The following is an 18,609-nucleotide window of genomic DNA, read 5'->3' on the forward strand; positions in this document are numbered from 1 at the left end:
GTATCCTATGGATCTTATTTCCCCAATTGAACAGGGAAACTGTAGGCTGTTCCTCCTTCCCACTATCTGCCCCAGCAATCCTATGGAGCAAGCAGGTGCTGAACTGCACCTATAGAAGCCTTCTGTATCCAAAGTTAAAGCAGGGATAGCTTTACTGAGTATGGTGTGTTCCATCCCAAGCAGCTAAATTATCCGTAGCATGGTAGCAGGGCAAGTACCTGGAGTCTGAAGCAGCTTTAAGCACCACAGCAAGCCAAAGCATTTGTTACTCAGCCTCAGATGATCACTGTTTTATAGATCTCAGCCTGAGTCTGTGGGACTTGGATGCATGTAGGATGCATAAGTCCCCTATTTGTGGATTTGTACATAGGATACACTGGGGTAGTTTTAAGAAGAAGTCTTTACCATGGTAAAAAATAAGTTACAAGATTGCTGAGGGAGATTTGTAGCAGTTCTTTTCTTATAAGTAGATTTTAGGAACCAGCATCTGCACTTCAGCACATCTAAGAGGCTAACCCAAAAATATAGTCTGAATTATTGCACCATCTAAGATCCAGAGAGGTGACAGAGGCAAGTCATAGAGGATTAAGTGTGTTCCAAAGCTGGGCTGTTTGCTGTTTTCTGGGAAAATGGACTACTTACCAAATGGCAAAATAATTTAAGGTGAACCTTTCCATAAGAGAGTGACATGCATAGTGGCTGCAGCTGTATCATTAGACTACATCAAAAAGTAGTCAGTGGATTAAAAACCTGAAACATAATTTAAAAAGTAGTCTATGTAATGTTGCTGCTATCTTTTCCTTCACTGAAAAAATAATCCTTCCAATGCTGTGTTTGGAGGGAGGCACATTAGTGCTCTTTTCTGATTCCTATAGTGTGTAGGGAAGATCATGTGTAGCAGGAGGTTTCATTTCCACACAGCATCTGTGTCCCTACCAGTGGCTTTTTGTGTTTGTGAAGTGAGGCCAGTAATATGGGCTGCTTTTGGGGAAGGAAGGTGATGAACATTTTCTGGTAGTTACTTCTTCCTGACAAGAACTTCCACACACATAAAGCTTCATTTAAAAAGTTTGTCTCATGGTCAGGGACAAAAAATACTTGGTATTCTCTTTATTGCTGGTAATTATAGACAATTTTAGTTAACTTGCTGTAATTAAGATGTTTGAGCTCAGACCATGAGGTTGACTCCATAATCTGTAGTATGACATTTTGAGAGCTGATGGATTGATTTGACATGTTCACAGTCTCTTAAAACTCTTTTAGATTAAAATTCTACTTCTGGAATGACAAATTTAAAAGTTCATTAATTTTAATTATTCTTTTCTGAATATGTAAAATTTTCATTCATTTTCAGATTGGTTTTTTTTCCAAAATTTTCAACTAATACTGGAATAATTTTCATGATGGAGACATAAATGTATCCAGGCTGCTGTGGAAGATGTTTCCAGTTTACCTGCATGATCTCAAGTGTTGCATTTTATGTTTTCTCTTGGAATTTCAGAAAGATGATTCTCAAAGACTTCTGGAAAGCTTCAATGCTGATGAAAAAGAGCACACACTCATGAAAAGTAAAGCAGAACCCTATACATCAGAAGAAGAAATGGTGCTGGAGGTAAAGATCTGCTCTTATAAGTGGATGTCCATTTTGCTGCTTGTAGCAGGGAGCATGTTCAGGGCCTGCTCCAAATTGTCTTAATTTTAGTGGGTTTGGAGAGAGACTTTAAAAAGTGTTCAGAAAAAATGTAAGATGGAGAGTGGGAGTTGATTGCTGCTTATGAATGCAACCATTTCAAGCACTTATTCCCCTTATGAATTCCATTTCTCCTGGGGCACCCTTTGGATATTTTAATCAAGATTCTGAGTTCTTTTTGAACAGAGACCTCTTTGCTTTCATCTCTATGTTGTCATTAGTTTCAAAAGGCTGATGGGATAAATTAACAGTATTAACATAAGAAAAAGTTTGTAAGTACTGAAAGACCATTGTGGTGAGCTGGGATTCAAAGACAATTAGGGAACTCATGAAAAATGTAGAAATATAAGCTTAACAAAACACTCTCAGTGAAAACATCAAGCAACTTAAGTAACTGTTTTTTTTTTTTTTATTATCCCAAAATAACTGGAGAACCAGTCCTACTGTGTAGTTGTTAGATCACTATCTTTCACCCAAAGCTGATTTGACTGGTCTTGCTGAAGCCAAAGATTGTGATTTAAACTGCTCATTTAAAAACGTGCAGTTCAGCTGACTCATTCAGCCTATTATACATAAATTAAATACATGGATAAAATGTCAGTCATAACCAGCCAGTCTAGTGCTTAGCTTGTAACAAGAACAGATTTTAAGAAAATGTTATTGTTAACATTCAAACTGTTGGTTTAAATCCTGACAGGTAATGAATCTTCATTTCACCTTTGTGATCAGGAGTGGTGACAAAACATGCTTGGTCATTTTGCTTGAGTTAAAGTGGAATATAACAAGTGAGCATGGATTAGGTTATTTTTTGAAGTGTAAATGTTGTGGGAGAGCTTACACAATTTTCCATCTTTATTATTTATTGCCAGTGTTTTCAAAATGGAATCACAGTCTTTTAAAGGTGAGAATTCACAACTATATCCACTTCCATAACATGGCTCATTTATAAGACATTAAGAGGTAACCTTGTTATTTCAGGGGGCTTTCTCCCACCTATCTGTCTAACTACTGAAATTATATGTATTTTTTCTACTAATTTGTTCCGATTTCCAGAGGCTTTTGCTGTTACGAGCATCAAATTGACATTTTATGAAGAAGCATAGATGGAAAATGCTTTTAATTAGGTTAGAGCACTTCAGAAAAACAGGTATTTTCATTTTTAGACTTTTCACATTGCAAGAATGCCATAATTACTGTATTAATAATAATTGTGTGTTACTTATGCCTGCTGAGAAGCAGGATGTATTAGTTCTAGCACACTGAAATACAGCTTTCCAGCTTTGCACTGGCTGCTGTGTCTCCAGTCACTGCAGAGCAGTAGCTCTGTCCACTCCTGTCCCCAGTGAGATACTGCAGTGCTGGGACTGCTCACCAGGAACAACTTTATCAGTAAACTTTATCAACAAACCCAAAAATGGAAATAAATGAAATGGAGATGAAAAAGTGCAGTGGTAGAAGTCCAGTGAATTACATAGCCTGCTCTTCTCTTTCCATTTCTGTTTTTTAGATTCTATTAGTGCTTTGATATTTCCTAAAAAAAGCTGTATGAAAAACCCTGTGTTTTGACAAATCAGAGTCTTTCATTTCATATGACAAAACCAAAAGAGATAAAATAGGAAATCCTAGTGCTTGGATTTACACATTTTATCTGCTATTTATAGCCAAACTTTTATTAAGCCATACCTAACCTCTCAAAACAAATGATGATCCCATTGTTCCACTGTCTAGAAAAAGGCAGTAGCAGAAAGTCAGATTATGTGATACAGAAAATTGTGTGAAAAGAATTCCTTATCTATTAAATGTTCTTTGGAAAAACATTGTTATTTTCCCTAGATTTTGGGTAAGAGTTGTATTATAAAAGTTTTGCCTGTTTTCTCCTGGAGAATTAAAAATATTTTGTAATAGTGGTAATGACAAGAGTTCCCTTTTCAAGTTTTCCTACTTGGAATGAGCCTTAGGAGAAGACTTCTTGCACCAAAGCAGGAACAATCAATAAACAGTCATCAATAGGAGCACTTAAGTTGTTAAACAAAAAGGAGCAAACAGTACTTCAAGTGAATAATTGCCAGATCTGCTGCTGTTCTCAAATGGTTTTCTGTTCTTTTCCATACAGGAAGTTGAGTCTCCTCTGAACAGTAACATTGCAGCATTTGCATTAAAGGCAAAAGTGATCTATCCCATCAACCAGAAATTTAGGGTAAGGTTTTATATTCTACTTGTAAAAATTAATGACAATCATTCTGTGTCAGAGTAAATTTCAGAGTCAAGTAATGGAAGAAAATTTACTGCCAATCTGCTTAATATGGATCTTTCTTTTTTTAATAGTCCATTGACTCAGGGCTTCCTCTGTAAGGTGTCAGCTGCTTTCAGCTCCTCTTCATTGCTGGAACCTGCAATGCTTTACATGGTGTCCAGTAAAGTTCCACCGTCTTTAAGAGAGCTTGTCTTCCCCTTAACATTAATGGAAATTGGATCTCTCTAAGGAGATATAAGAAAAACACCTCAAGGATCTAAAAGAGAAAGCATGCACCAAGCAGGCTAACTACAGCAGAAGAATGCTTTCCTGGGCAATGCAAAAGCCTGTCATGTATATGGAAACATTTTTGCTGTGTATACTGCTTTTATATAACTTTTCCCTTAAAAGTATACTCTGAAAATTGATGTGATGTTTGTCTCCTTATTGTGTTGTATTAATTGATCCTGTGAATTTCCTTTGACTTACAGCCTTTGGCAGATGGCTCATCCAATCCATCTTTGCATGAGAATCCAAAGCAGGCAATTCTGCCTAATCAAGTGGTGGAGACATCTATATCAGGCAGCCTGGGATCTCTGAGCCAGGGAGACAAAGAGGACTGTAGTTCCTCCACAACAATACATTCCACAACAAGCGATGACAGGTTTCAGGCTCGAGCCTTTCTAAAGGTGGCCAGCTTCCCTGAGGTGCTGACATGTGAGAGGTAAGCAGTAAACCTGCCCTTGTTTGGTCATTTCCTGTGTTTTCAGGACAGTCACTAAAGATGAAAGGCTGGGTATGAATGCACACAGTCACCACATCAGGACAGGGTTATCTGCTTATAGCCCTAAAAAGTAGTTGGGTAGATAAATACATTAAGCTGTTGGAAGTCATCCTGTTCCTTGTGAAATTTTGGGAATCAGAACTGGCCAAAAACAGTCTCATAAAAGGTGTATTACTGTTAGGAAAAGGAGATGTCTTTGTTATGTTTCGTATGCTCAGTTCACAGCTCTCTGCACTGTCCATTGCCATCTCACACTGCAGGTGCCTTGAGAACACTCAGTGGTCTGTTCTCTCTGTTTTAATGGGAACTACTCAAGTCTTACTCAGGGAAAACAGTTCCTCTCTGACACTGCTGATGAGCAGATAGAGGTAATTGAAATGGACTGTCAGCTCTGATTTCCTTTCAGCTGCACCACAGCAAGGTACCCCTAGATGAATACATGTGTCTGCACTCTCATTAGCAAGAATAAGAAAATCATATTTGTGTCCCCGGGACTGGGAAAGCTACTAGTAATGAAGAATGTTTACAACATACCCACTCTTATTATGGCTGATTCAGTTTAAAGCTGTGTTTTCCCTGGTTGTATCCACTCATGCCTATGTTCACCTTGTCTTTTTCTAGAGGAAACTGCAGCACCAACTTTATTAAAAGCACTGGGTTTTGTTTATGTTTGCATACAGAAATCTCTTCTGAGAAAGGAGGCAATGTAGAAATAAAGTAACTTCACTTCTGTTTTGGGGCAGTGTTTTTAGGAGGATGTAGTGGTTAAACGAAACTTACATTGTGTTGTCCTTTTGTGTAACCATCATTTAGATTGCTATTAATGCATTTTTAATCTTTGTTTCAGTTTTGATGTTAAACTCTGCCTTTGCAGTCTTACTTTAAAAGATCTCATGCTTCTTGATACTGAACTCAGGAAAGAAGAACATGTGGTAGGTACTTAAATCTCATTTATAGCTCATTGTTTTGAACATATTATTTGAATATTAGTTTAGGAAATAAAATAAACAGCTGGCTAGGTGAGATGTAGTGCAGCAGAGTTGCATTTCCACATTATTGTCTTTTTTTTTTCTCCTGCTCTGCATATATATAAGCTTCCTAAAGAAGTAAAATATAATGAAGTATACTGGTCTGTGAAATACCAATATAGCAAATACAAAAAATTGGTTTTAAACATTACTCCAGAGATTAACATACAGCACTTGAGGCTCATAAGAAGAGGTAATAAGTTATTTAATGGATGAGTTTGTCTTAAGGATAGACTTGCTTGTTTGTGTCTTGCAACTCCAAAGACTTAAAGTTTTTGGAATAAAATTGAAAATTCAGTTCAACTGAATCAGTACCATTGTGGTAAGTACAATAGTTGTGAATTTGTACAACTGAGGGATTAAGATGCCATTTAAACCATAGATAACTACCTGCACCAAGTCACAGCATCTTAAACTGACAAGGGAAAAAAAAAAAAAGAAAAAAAAAGAACAATTAAAGCCACTCAGGGACACTCAGTAATGATTGTTTGTGGTGACTAGCTACGATCAAGTACAGTACCATTATTGCTACTGAGGTTTAGCTCATAAATATGAATCTGGACATAAAGTCTATAACTTTTTCCTTCCTTCTTTTCTTGGGCTCTGTTTAAACAAAATTGGTAATTTCTGTTATAATTTACTAAATCCTCTGAGAATATGTCAAAGGGTGGGATTTTCTGAACAAATTTCTACACAGCCCAAAGGAGGAAACAGGAAAGTAAACCTGGGAAGCAGTTTCTCACTTGATGGATTATCCGCATCTAGTTACATGAGAACAGGAACTTGCGATCCAATTCCAGAAGGAAGTTTAGCTTGATTATAGAAAATTGAACTTGATGTCAAAGTTAATAAGCAGTTTGTAAAGGAAGGTAAGTAGCAACATAGTGATGTAATCACAGAAACACAGAGAAAATGAGCATTTAACATGCTTTGTGGCCCACCAGAAATCACCACAAAAAACTTTTGACCTTTAGCTTTATATTTAAATAGCTTTATATTTTTGCCAGAAGGAAAAAAGGAAAAAATAAGTCAGTCTGAGAATAATTTCTTCCTTTCCCATTCTGCTTTCTCTGATTTCAGTCTTTCTTGGCATCAAGTCTAAGGAAATACATCCTTTTCTATCAGTCTTCTCCTGAATCCTCTTTTTTCTTTCTACTTTTTTTTTTTCTTTTAAATATATTTTTACTGTATATGGTATCTTGGTAGTGTGCTCAAAACTTGACAAACTCCTGTCCAAAACATTTGCAAGTGAGATCCAAAACATGACTGCTATATGATTTTCTCTTCTGTTGGGCTCTAATTATAATATATTTTCCAGATTTTGCTCACCTGACATACTGGCTTCAATAACTGTTTCTGTATGTAAATATGTATTTATTTATGTTTTTATATGTTTTACGCAGGGAAGTTCTACGTCATCTTGTTTTTAAGATTATGAGGAACAGGCCGGTGGCTGTAAAATTACATTTATTTTTATTTCCACACTGGAAAATGCTGCAGCAGTTAGTAATGGAAAATAAGTATTTTTATTGCAAGAGAAGCTAGCTAGAACTTGAGATAGTTCATTTTGGGTTGCGTATAAAAATGTTTGATGTATTATGTGGCTGACTACAGTTGAAGTCAGAGTAATGAGTTTTTAGTATCTTTGGAATACTTAATATCTTCCAGTTTAGGGGTTCATTAAACTTTAGAAAAATGGGCTTTGTATTTTCAAGTGATCTGCATTTCCTCTAGTCAAGAATAGTTTAAAATATGTCTGTCTGGTTACAAGGATATATGAGATTATGTGTAACACCGTCTTCCAATATCTCACTGGAGCCAAAACCAGAGAATTTTTCACAGTGGAAGTACTGGAGATTTATCTGTTAATTTATCTGTTGTTTCACTTATGATTCACTATAATCTCCCTGATTGATTTAAATCAGCAAAATTATCACAAAGATGGCCTTTACAGTGATGAACAGGCACTTAATCTGGGTGTTGTTTTCTTCCCTTTAAACAGATGTTTGTTCAGATTTTCAAGATATACCTCACAGACTTCCATCGTAAAAAGAAGATTACTGATGGTTTGTTGAAGAAGATCCTTTTAAATCAGGAAAATGTAAGTGGGTTTGTTGGTTAGTATTTAAGACCACACAAAATAAGAGTTAATCTTATTACCACAGCAGGCCATTTCACCTGCTCCTTTTGAACAGCAATGTCATTTGTAATCTATTTCTGAAGAAAATGCAAAGAAACTCCCTTGTTAGTTGATTTTCTACATTACCTTGTATGCTTTTCCTCTTTGTTGCTGTATGAAGTGATCTACGTAATCTGTTAAAGATAAAACGTTTTGTAGTTGAATCCATTTAAGCAAACAGAACATTTTGTACCTTATTCACTCGGATTTAATAACTTCTAATTATCAGGGGCTTTGTTTGGTCCCAGCTATCTTGCTGATAATAAAATAGCAGGAAATAAAGTAGCAGTATGACGCTCAAGGCTTTCATCAGGGGAAAATACACTTATTTTCCTCGTCATCCTTTTTTCTTTCATGTACTTGTATCGTAGTCCATATGCCACTTCTTAACTGGAAGACGTATATTGACAGTCAGTGTGTGTTTCAGGTAGAGTCACAGTACTATTGTTAAGGTTGTTAGAAGGAACAAAAAGCTTTACAAAACTATAGAAAATAGGAGAGCTATTGGTTCCACTTTCCACTTTAGAGTCACAGAAAAATCTGGATTGAGAAGCACATCTCGAGATTGTCTGGTCCAGCCTTCTGTAGGAAGCTTTGTCTTATGTAAGGTTATCCAGTGCCCTGCCAATCCAAGTTTTGAATGTTTGTACTGAGAGCAGCCTAATCACAGCAACAATTAAGCTTTTCTTACATGTAGATGGAATTTCACATCTGGACATTTGTCTATCAGCTCATGAGCTGTAGTTGTTGAATACTTTGTGCAGTCTCACAATCTGTGAATTACTATACGGAATCTCTGTAGCTGTACCCTGTGATTTCTATCAGAAAGTATTTTGCCTTAAAGCACTCTTCTGCCTTAAATCCTCAGGTCTAGTATTAAAGCTTATTGTATTTACTAGATGAAAAGTGAGATTAGATGTGCAAAATCCTTTTACTGGTGGTCTTCTGGTAATGGCTTCAAATTATAAACAGAGCTAATCTAGAATAGGCATGTTTCCTGATAGAACCTAATCCTCAGTGAAGTTTGATGGCGTCAGTGTCCTCAGGCTTCTAAGATGCTGCAAGACAAAGACTAAATCCAAATAATTAGATGCAACAATTACCAGAGAAGTCCAGTTGTTTAAGTGCCAGTATGGGGTTTCTGTGTCCTATATGATGCAGAGAAAGATCTTGTAAACCTGACAGTCTTAGAGGTGAGATATCATACAAGGAACAAAGCTGGTTATGACCACCATGTAAAAGAGATGTTACATGTTTTATTGCAGACAGCGTTATCCACTTTTAGTTCTGCATCATAAAAATTAATGGGATTTTGATGAAATAGTTAGTGAAGCTTGTCAAACTCTACTTACATTTCTTTAAGGCATAAAGGTATCAAGTTAATGCATTGATAGGCAAAAGTGGATGGTATTAGAAGTCCGTGCTTGCCATGTAAGGCATGTTGCAGCAAAGGAAGAGTCACTGTTTTCAGTATCAGCTTACTAAGCAATGGCAGCAGACTAGTATTTGTCAGCAACATCAGCTTTCATAAAAAATCACCCTGCTTTCTAAACGACTGAAAAAATGTAAAACCTCATGTAACCATGCAGCCTATGATTTGTCCCTTATGAGCATTACAGGTTGTTCATCCATATGAGTTCATCCAGCACTCTGAAGGAATCACTATCTGATTATCACCTGGATACTTACCTGAGCTTTTAAACACAGCATATACACTCATAGCTGCCATTTAAGATGAGGCACATGCATTAAAAAAATATTTGTAGCTAGATTCCAGGGGTTATTAGTGTAAAACTCATGAAGCAGTGTTTACTAATGAATTCAGCAGAGATGGGTTACGGTCTTGACTGTACTCACATCCTAGTGGAAAAATATGTATTTGTATTCGTTCAGAGCTGCCATATATCTGGAGATTTCCTTGCTTGCTACAGAAGGTACATTACCAAGAGACAGCACTTTCTGAACACTCCTGTTCAGCATCCTTAGCCATGAGCCAGAACTGATATACAGAGTCACTCCCAAATTTAGAAGTTATGTCTGTTTTTCTGTTTAAGAAATCACTTGATTTCTTTTCCCCCAGGATTTTGAAGAATTACAGAAACAACTTGACTCAAGACTCCAGAATACTGAAATGTCAGGAGGCCGTAATTCAGAGTTCCAGACTCTAGAAGACCTAGAAAGGAGGGAAAGGGAATATTCTGAGCACGTAATAGATAATGTAACTTTCTAATTTTTTCTAAAATTTTATTTTAATGTTATTCTTTTGGTGGGGAGTTCTTTAGTGCAATGGTTTTGTTGAGTAGTCCACAGTTAGTATTTTATATGTGTCCTGAAAATATTTTTACTTTGCCCCAGCAAAATATTTCCAACTCCCTTTTGGTGTCAATATGTTTTTATAGGTAAAGCATTTTCTATGTTTTTTGTAAAACACTACTGTTTTATCAGCTGAGAAATGTCTGGTGCTTGTCTGATAATAAGATTTATTTCAAGCCTGACTTTTAGGAATGTTATACTAGCACCTTGCTTTTGTCAATCCCTGTAACTGAGTAAGGGAGTAATAAGAGCCTACAATTTTTTTTCAGTAGAAGGAAGTACTAAGACTATAGCTGCTGGGCAAAGTTTTAGTATGTTTTGTGCATTTACTTTAGCAAAGCCTTTTTCTTTAACAATTTTCCACGTGAGAATATATTTACATTTTTTGATGTGAAAATTCCATTTGATAGCCGACATTTGTTTTTTTTTTTCTTTTTTCTCTTTCACTGTGTCAGTATAGCTTTCAGGCTAGAAAACTGGAGGTTGAGAACATTCTATGTCCTGTTCTCCAATAAACTGAATAATATTCTTCCCAGCCCTGTTTTTGAAGTTTGAGCAAATTGACTGCTGATGAAAATGAGAGAGTGACAGCTTTGTGAGCTGCCTGTGCTGATTGACTGTGGCACTTCAGCCCTGGACCAAACAGCCCATCACCTCAGCCTTGGGCCTTTTTCATACAAGAGTTAACATTTTTTAATATCTGGTGCTTAAGTGCTTCACTGGGAATTTTCTCTGCTTTCTCTAAGCCCTTCATTTTATAGTGGAAGTCCTGGTAACATTGGAACATGTGTGTCAAGTTTCTTTTGCACTTTAACTTTGCTCAGTGGAAAAATGATTGTTTAGAGTTTTCCAGAGTTAGTCATGTAAAAATAATTGCCAGCAACCTTGCTGAGCATCATGAGGCATTTATTCACCAGCAGCAATCATCCTTCAGTGGGTCTGTCACTCTTGTGATTGCAGATGCTTTTTGTTGTACTGAAAATAATTTCCCTCTATGCAGATATCTGTAGTTCAGTACTTTGAACTAATTCAGTCTTCCTCTGAGAATATAAAGGGGTTTTTGCCATACTCACAGATGCCATAATCACTTTTTTTTCCAAAATTCATGGGTACTTAATAGAAATCGTGGTGATGGATGCATTCTTTACCTTTATGTGTACAAGTAATCCCACAGAGCACAGAATATTGATGGTATGCACAGTCATGTTTGTGGAATCAGAACTAAAACTAGGGATTGTCCCTATAATAATCTATCAGAATAGGCGCATACACTGTGCTGACATAAAGCATTTAATTCCAGCCAGCAAAGTGCTTATGTAGCATCTAGCTGTGAAAGGCTTTGATGGTGTAAAACAGTAATAATTTTCTTTTTTTTTGTAAAAATGTTTTTTGACTAGAATACCTGCTCCTATAGCTAAATTAACTTCACAGAATAAAAGGGATGCAGTTCATCTTCTAGGTTTTTACCATCAATACTAAAAACATTGTAGGCTCTTAGAGATGCAATATGTAGAGAACTAACAAATTCTTAGCTAGTTAAAAATAATTACTACAGCTATTTTAAAAGGTCAGGTTTGACCTACTGGTTATGTGCCACCACCAATATATTATACATATACATATATATTATATCTATAAAATATATAATAGTCTCTTTAGCTTTGCAAATTGTTCAATATAACTAATACAGAGATGCTGTCTGTGACTTGTATTTCAGTAGACTCATGTATGTGCCTCTTTCTGTAACGAAATACCAGATGATTAATGAGGGAACATGAGTTCTTTTTTGATTCATGTTCCACAGATGGAAGCCTTCTGGAAGCAGACTGACAAAGCCCAGCAGGATTTTCTGGACCAATCAAAATGCTCAAGTGCCAAAGCAACGAAGATAATGATGGATCTGACTGAGAAGATGATTGCAGTAGAAAGCTTGTTAAGTGAATCTCAAGACTTGCAGGCAATGGTAAAGTAAAAAAGAAATAAAAGTTGAGATAGATTTAGTCAATTTGAACAGAAAGAATTATGTCAGTGCAGAGTCTGTCAGTCCTGCCTCAGGAGTGATGTAGACTGCTTAATCCAGTTGTCTCTTTGAGCTTTATTGCAGAGAGCTCGACTTCCATTGCACTGTAGGAAGATTCATAAGAGGGTGAACTCCCTGTGCTTGAGTTCTAATTCTCAGAATACCATTTAGGTAGTCATATAAGGAAGAAGTATTATTAATGCAGATGGTGAACCAGGAGCAGGAGCACAAAATCCAATCGATGGAGAATTCTTACTGTGGGCATTACAAAATTTCTTTTTCTTTCAAAATATTTGTTCCACTTCGACTGACAAATACTAATTTAAATTTGAGGGTGATTCTGTGTGTTCAGTGACTTTAATTTGAATTGAAAATTCTTATCAGCTCTTCGGGATATGGTCTGAAAGAGGGAAAACTGTGTTCATAAATGCACCAGCACTGTGCTTTATGTTGTGTTAAATCTAACAGATCCTTTCTTGTTTTTTGCACAGGATATACTGAAAGGAAAGGGTTACATGTAATTTATAGATTACCATACAATTGGAATTACTGCATTTATTAGTAATTTGGTGTATAAACAGATACAATAATTATTTGCTTGTTAGTTTTGCAAATAGACTGAGCTGGCCAGGTATGAAAAGTCTTTGCTGCTTGTCACACTTGACCCAAACTGGGCTGCTGTACAGTAAGTTCATTCAGATGGGCAGACTGCAGATAAAATAATCTGGATGCAGATACAGGAGATATTCCTGCCTGAAGTCACTACTGTGATGATGCTGAAATCTCATTGCAGAGGTCATTGTAGGTACATCTCTATTAATTACAGTAGGTCAGAGAATCATAGAATCATTTGGTTTGGAAAAGAGCCTTGAGATTGAGTCCAGCTGTTAACTTGGTACAGCATTGTCAAACTCTTTCTAACCTTGCAGCATTGTTTAAAGCAGCTGCACTTCTACCTGGGAAGTCTTTCCCTACTGTGATCATAGTCTGCTTCTTTAATAGTGCAATGAAAGCTGCTAGGCCATAGGCAATTATGATAATTTTTAGTATATATATTGAACTCTGTCTGACCATGTATTTGGAGGAATCACGGCATTATCAGAATCAGATATGTGTCCTCATTTCAAAATGAGAGCCTGTACTGGTGTGCCATATAGTATCTTGAACAGAGGTCCATGTTGTCTTCTGTCCATCAATCCTCCTTGAGTATTTATGCTTTTTCTGCAAAACTGTTATTATCTTTTCCAGACTTAATGTCTTCTTGACAATAATTTTATATTAGCTCTTGCAACTGAACATCCAGTAAACCTACTGCTAGCCTGCAGTGATCAAGACTTTCAGAAGTATTTAAGTACATGAAGATGGTTATTCATATGGTTTTGAGAAGCCTCAGTGGTTTTCTTTGTGGTTGGGGAATCAGGAGTTCAATGAAAGGAAAGTACAGCCAAAGATACATTCTTGGTTTCTAAACAGGATTTTATGTTTGGTTTAGGACATTCAGGAAAGGTTATTCAACTGGGAGCTTATGGTGAAAATGATCGATTCACTGAAGTCCTCTATACCAGAAGAGTGTAAGGGTAGATTAAATACTGTGTCAAATATTCTGGACCACTTAACTGTAAAGAATAACCTTTCAGTCCGACAAAAGGAAGAGCTTCTAACAGACCTGCACAAGGCCTTCTGGGAACAGCTGGCACATTACAGTAATGGTGAGTACTTAGACTGGAGCTCATGGCTTACATGAATTCTCATTGTTTTACAGAGTAAAAAAAAATGTACAACTTCAGCTGTATATACCTCTCTGTTTTAAAAAGATACTAATGAATTGACCAGGATCAGTTTTATTCTCGAGGGTGTATGTTTGGAATAGGAACTTTGACTTTAGGCCTTTTATGTCTTGTTCTGGGTATTACTAGGTACTTAACTCTATAGCTCACATAATCTAATTCCGTTAATTTGAATTGTACTTGCTACAAGTATTTGTGATATTTCTCCATTTACTGTTCACATACTTGGCATTGCTGGTCATACTGGCTGACATAAGACACTGTCTTAGGATTTCCTGATAGCATGTAAAGCCAGAAGCAGTTGTGCTATATACAAAGCAGTTGTGCTATCACTCTTCTGGAAAGATAATGTTAAAGCTTATGATCTTCCTATAATTCTCTCTTTTCTTATGTCAGACTAAAATACTTCTAAAATGAAGTATTTTCCTCTTCCTTTTACACCTCTTCATATTGCCTATCTGAAAAATACACAGTCATAATGAAGTCTAAGCCGACTGACCCACTGATTTAAGGTTCCCCCTGTGTCATTTTGTATGTTACCTAATGCCCAATGTTGAGAAATATAGCCCCATCATCTCTGTTAGGTGTTGTTTCAGGGCTCAGTGCCTCCCATCAGCACTCACAGAAAATAACGCTAAACATTTAGCCAGAAGGAAAATAATGGAAACTACTTAAACACAATTTCCAGAACAATTTCTGCTATTTTTAGACACATTTAAAGAAAATTGTCATAGGAAAATGGCATTAGGTTTAGAGTTCAGTGAACTGAATAGTCAGAATGAATGCAGTCTTGTTGCAGTATGTTCTTGCTGCAGTGCTGCTCATTCACTTTGGGCTTAGTGGTGATAATTTGTGCCTTATCTCACAGTCATAAATTCACAGAATCACAAAATGGCTGAGGTTGAAAGAACTTCTGGAGGTTGTGTGGTACACCCTGTCTGCTCAAGCAGGTTGAGCTACTGTTGGTTGCCCAAGATCATGTTCAGACAACTTCTGTCTCCAAGAATGGAGACTCCACCTGGGCCACCTGTTCCAGTGCTCAGTCATCCTCATGGTAAAAGGAACCTCCTGTGTTTCAGTTTCTGGCAGCTGCCTCTGGTCCCGTCGTTGGGCACAACAGAGGAGAGTGGCTCTGTCTTCTTTGTATCCATTCTCCAGGTGTTTATATACTTACTATGCTCAGATCCCCCCTGAGCCTTCTCTTCTCAAGGCTGAACAGCCCCAGCTCTCTCAGCTTTGTCTCATAGGAGACATGCTCCAGTCCATTCATCTTTGTGGCCCTTTATTGAATTCTCTTCAGTATCTCCATGTCTCTCTTGTACTTGGTTGTGTAGCCCAGAACTGGACATAGCCCTCCAGGTGTGGCCTAACCAGAGTTGAATGAAGGGAAAGGATCCCCTCCCTCTACCTGCTGGCTTACATTCAACCTTGTGTCCCCCAGAACCCCCAAGTCCTTTCCTGCCAAGCTGGTTTCCAGCTGGGCAGTCTCCAGCATGTGCTTGTACCTGGGGTTGTTCCTCCCCAGGTGCAGCACTTTGCACTTCCCATTGTTAAACTTCAGGAGATTTGCATCAGCCCGTTTCTCCAGGTTGTCAAGTTCCCTATGGATGGAAGTACAAGCCTGTGTGGTGTATCAGCCACTCCTCTCATTTTTTGTGACCTCTGCAGACTTGCTAAATTTGCACTCTGCTCCATCATCCAAGTTATTAATGAAGCTACTGAGCAGAATTGCACTCAGTATTGACCCCTGGGATACACCAGTAGGTGCTGGCTTCCAGGTGGACTTTGAGCAAGTTTTCAATCCATCTCACTGCTCATCCATCCTCTTCTCTGCGAGGATCTGTCAGGAGACTGCATTGAAAACCTGCCTGAAGTCAAGGTAGCCAATATCCACTGCTCTCCTATCATCTACTGAGCCAATTATTTCATCACAGAAAGTGCTGCAGACTTGATCCTCTTTCAGAACATCTAGCTGTGTGAACAGTTTGCTGATATTCACAAATGCATGTATATTGTGATATAGTTTCTTTCATGGATGTTTGCTTCTAAAACTGTCTATGCCTAATTCATAGTTTTCACATAGGTTCAGCCACTAGCATTCTTTAAGTATAAATGGTTGTCTCTGGGTGATTTTTCCTTCTTTTTGTCAATTTTCACTTGTTCCAAAACAAAAATACCTCTGTCAAGGCCTTTATTTTATGCAAAGTAGGTTTTTATAGTTATATATAGCCGTATATTATAGTTGGTACGTCCTGTGCAGAAGAACATTATCCACCTCCTGGTTTTAGATAGAAATGAAACGTGCTTTAAAAAAATGATCTGGAGTGTAGCATTTATTCCAATGAACATTGACCTTTCTTATGAGCTTCTAAATACAAAAGTTAAACAGTACCTATAATTCACAAACAGAGCAAAAAGCCAGCAAGATTGTGCTCCTAGGGTACAAAATAAGGAAGTAGTAAAGAATCAATAGTGTTTAAAAGTAAAACACTTCTACATTTATTTAAGTGATATTTTCATTACAGGCTTTCCTGTACTTTTGGTACACCTTCAAGCGTTCTGTCAGTGCATCATCAGCCTGTGGATAAGCACAATAAATTAGCATGGAGAATAAATAACATTCTTGGTGCTGCAGTACTGTGCTCCTTTTGTTTCTCTACAGAATAATTGCTCATAGTTAAAGCAGCTTGATGTAGTGGCTGAACAGCAGCCACAGGTAACTGTTCTTTTGCATCCCCCTTTAGCTGCTTGTGTCAGGAGTAAAGTACTGCTCTGGGTCAGGGTAACTGGGGGAAATGAGTAAAATTTTTCTTAGGTGGAGAGGCAATGAGACATGAAGTGGCAGAACATTTAAAGCAATGATTGCACTCAGCAGCCCAGGATGCAAATAGACTCATTAATTTATATATCACTTGAAACTACAGGGGGAATGAAGTGAGGAGGAATTTAGCCCCAAATAGTTCACATTACTAGCACAGATTTGGAGGGACCTTGACAACTTTTACTGCAGGTTCTTGGATGAGTCACTTTAGAAGTCTGGTATGTATGGGCTGCATGCCAGTTCAAGCTAATGTGAACTAGCACTGCTTTAGACCTTTTCTCCCCACCATATGTTACTGCCCCTGTCCTTGCAGCAGCATTTGCATATCTTCAGTTAGGTAATGAGACACGTACTGACCTTCCTGAAGCACGGGGGAGGTTTGGAGTGCTGAATGAGGGAATCTGTTTCTTGGATTAACATGCTGCCTTTGCATAAACAGCAGCACGAGTGAAAGGGAGGGTGCAGGATGGTAGCTGTCCAAAAAACCTGATAGGTTTAAGTGCCATGTAACAATTTAGAAGTTCACATCTAAAAAGGCCATCAGGGTAAGAAGCAAATTTCAAATCTTGCATGGTGATTACTTGTCTATTTCACTCACTAACAGATTTCCGTGAGCTGATGTTGTGTGACAGTAGCAGATGCTGCTTCCTCCCTGTGGAGTTGTGGTGCCTAATTGTTTGTGGTTTATGTTCCAGAATGCATGCAACAAAGTAAAGACCTGATCTTGAAACGGCTGGAGTGCCGTGCGAAGAAGAAGGAAGAGTTCAAATGCAGACAGGAAGCTGAACAAGAAAGTCTCCTTAGCAAAACTTTTCTTACTGAAGATGTTCATAATTTTCTCAAGGTGAACAAGTAAAAGCTGATTTTCCCTGTTCTATTAGTTTCTAAAGCCAAATGTATTGCAGATTTCTCCCAATTCCATAAAACTGGGAATTTTGGGTTCTCATGAGAATCATGGGCAGTAGCATAGGTGGACAAGGTCAGAACCCCTGTTGCCATGGCTTTTCCTGCAGTGTTGGTGTTGTTGCATTGGAAGAGAATGCCAGTGGGGTTAATGCAAAACTGCATGTTTCATAGAAAACATCTTTTACTTAGATTACTGTGTGTTTGCTTCAAGACAGGAAATACCTAGAAGAAAGTATCCAGCCTGCATTACAGAAGAAAACAGTCTTCACTGATCTAATTGCTTTTCTATGAATGAGGTTATTGAGGCTCAAAAGACTTAGCAAATTTCAGAGAAGTAGAGGAAAAACTAATTATGATCTCTGGCATGATGCCTTAGAGAAGGTTTGCAGTTGATAATTTAATATGGTATGCAATGGCCAGTGTAATGTTTTCATGCTCATATTTTCTATAGAGATTTGTTATTATTGTTCCAAATGAATATACAAAATCAGAGTTCTTAGCTGTAAATGCTGAGAGCTGCAGAATTCGAGTAACTGCTGAGAACTGCAAACCCAAGTTATTAAGAATCAAAAAAAAAAAATCAATCCTCAATTTTCTTGAAAATAAAGAATTTAAGGTGAAAGTGGTTACATCCAGCAGCATTAACTAAGCCTACTCAACAACTTTCTGACAGGCTAAGCAGGGAGGGGAAACTTGTACTTCATGCTGCAGGACAGAATACAGCTGAGTTTTAGGATTATGAAATGCCTGTGTACAAATTCTGGAAGTCAGAAATGTAAGCCTTTCTACTGCACAGTGGGAGAGTCTTTTGTCCCAGAACAGATGGAGTCTTAAGTGCAGAAACTCTT

At 37.5% G+C, this 18,609-nt stretch overlaps 1 protein-coding gene across 4 annotated transcripts in view; it reads left to right on the forward strand.

Annotated features, from left to right (window-relative positions):
- The window catches only part of EVC (EvC ciliary complex subunit 1), a 49,031-nt gene that overhangs the window by 1,974 nt on the left and 28,448 nt on the right, over window positions 1–18,609 (forward strand). For all 4 annotated transcript variants that reach the window (XM_053975144.1, XM_053975145.1, XM_053975146.1 and 1 more), the window contains exons 2-10: window positions 1,502–1,612; window positions 3,804–3,887; window positions 4,415–4,647; window positions 5,555–5,639; window positions 7,738–7,836; window positions 9,995–10,132; window positions 12,032–12,190; window positions 13,740–13,956; window positions 17,551–17,699. In XM_053975144.1, coding sequence (XP_053831119.1) covers window positions 1,502–1,612; window positions 3,804–3,887; window positions 4,415–4,647; window positions 5,555–5,639; window positions 7,738–7,836; window positions 9,995–10,132; window positions 12,032–12,190; window positions 13,740–13,956; window positions 17,551–17,699 — 1,275 coding nt within the window. The remainder of the gene's footprint in view (window positions 1–1,501; window positions 1,613–3,803; window positions 3,888–4,414; window positions 4,648–5,554; window positions 5,640–7,737; window positions 7,837–9,994; window positions 10,133–12,031; window positions 12,191–13,739; window positions 13,957–17,550; window positions 17,700–18,609) is intronic.

Source organism: Vidua macroura, chromosome 4 (assembly GCF_024509145.1).
Source record: "Vidua macroura isolate BioBank_ID:100142 chromosome 4, ASM2450914v1, whole genome shotgun sequence".
NCBI classification, from domain to species: domain Eukaryota; kingdom Metazoa; phylum Chordata; class Aves; order Passeriformes; family Viduidae; genus Vidua; species Vidua macroura.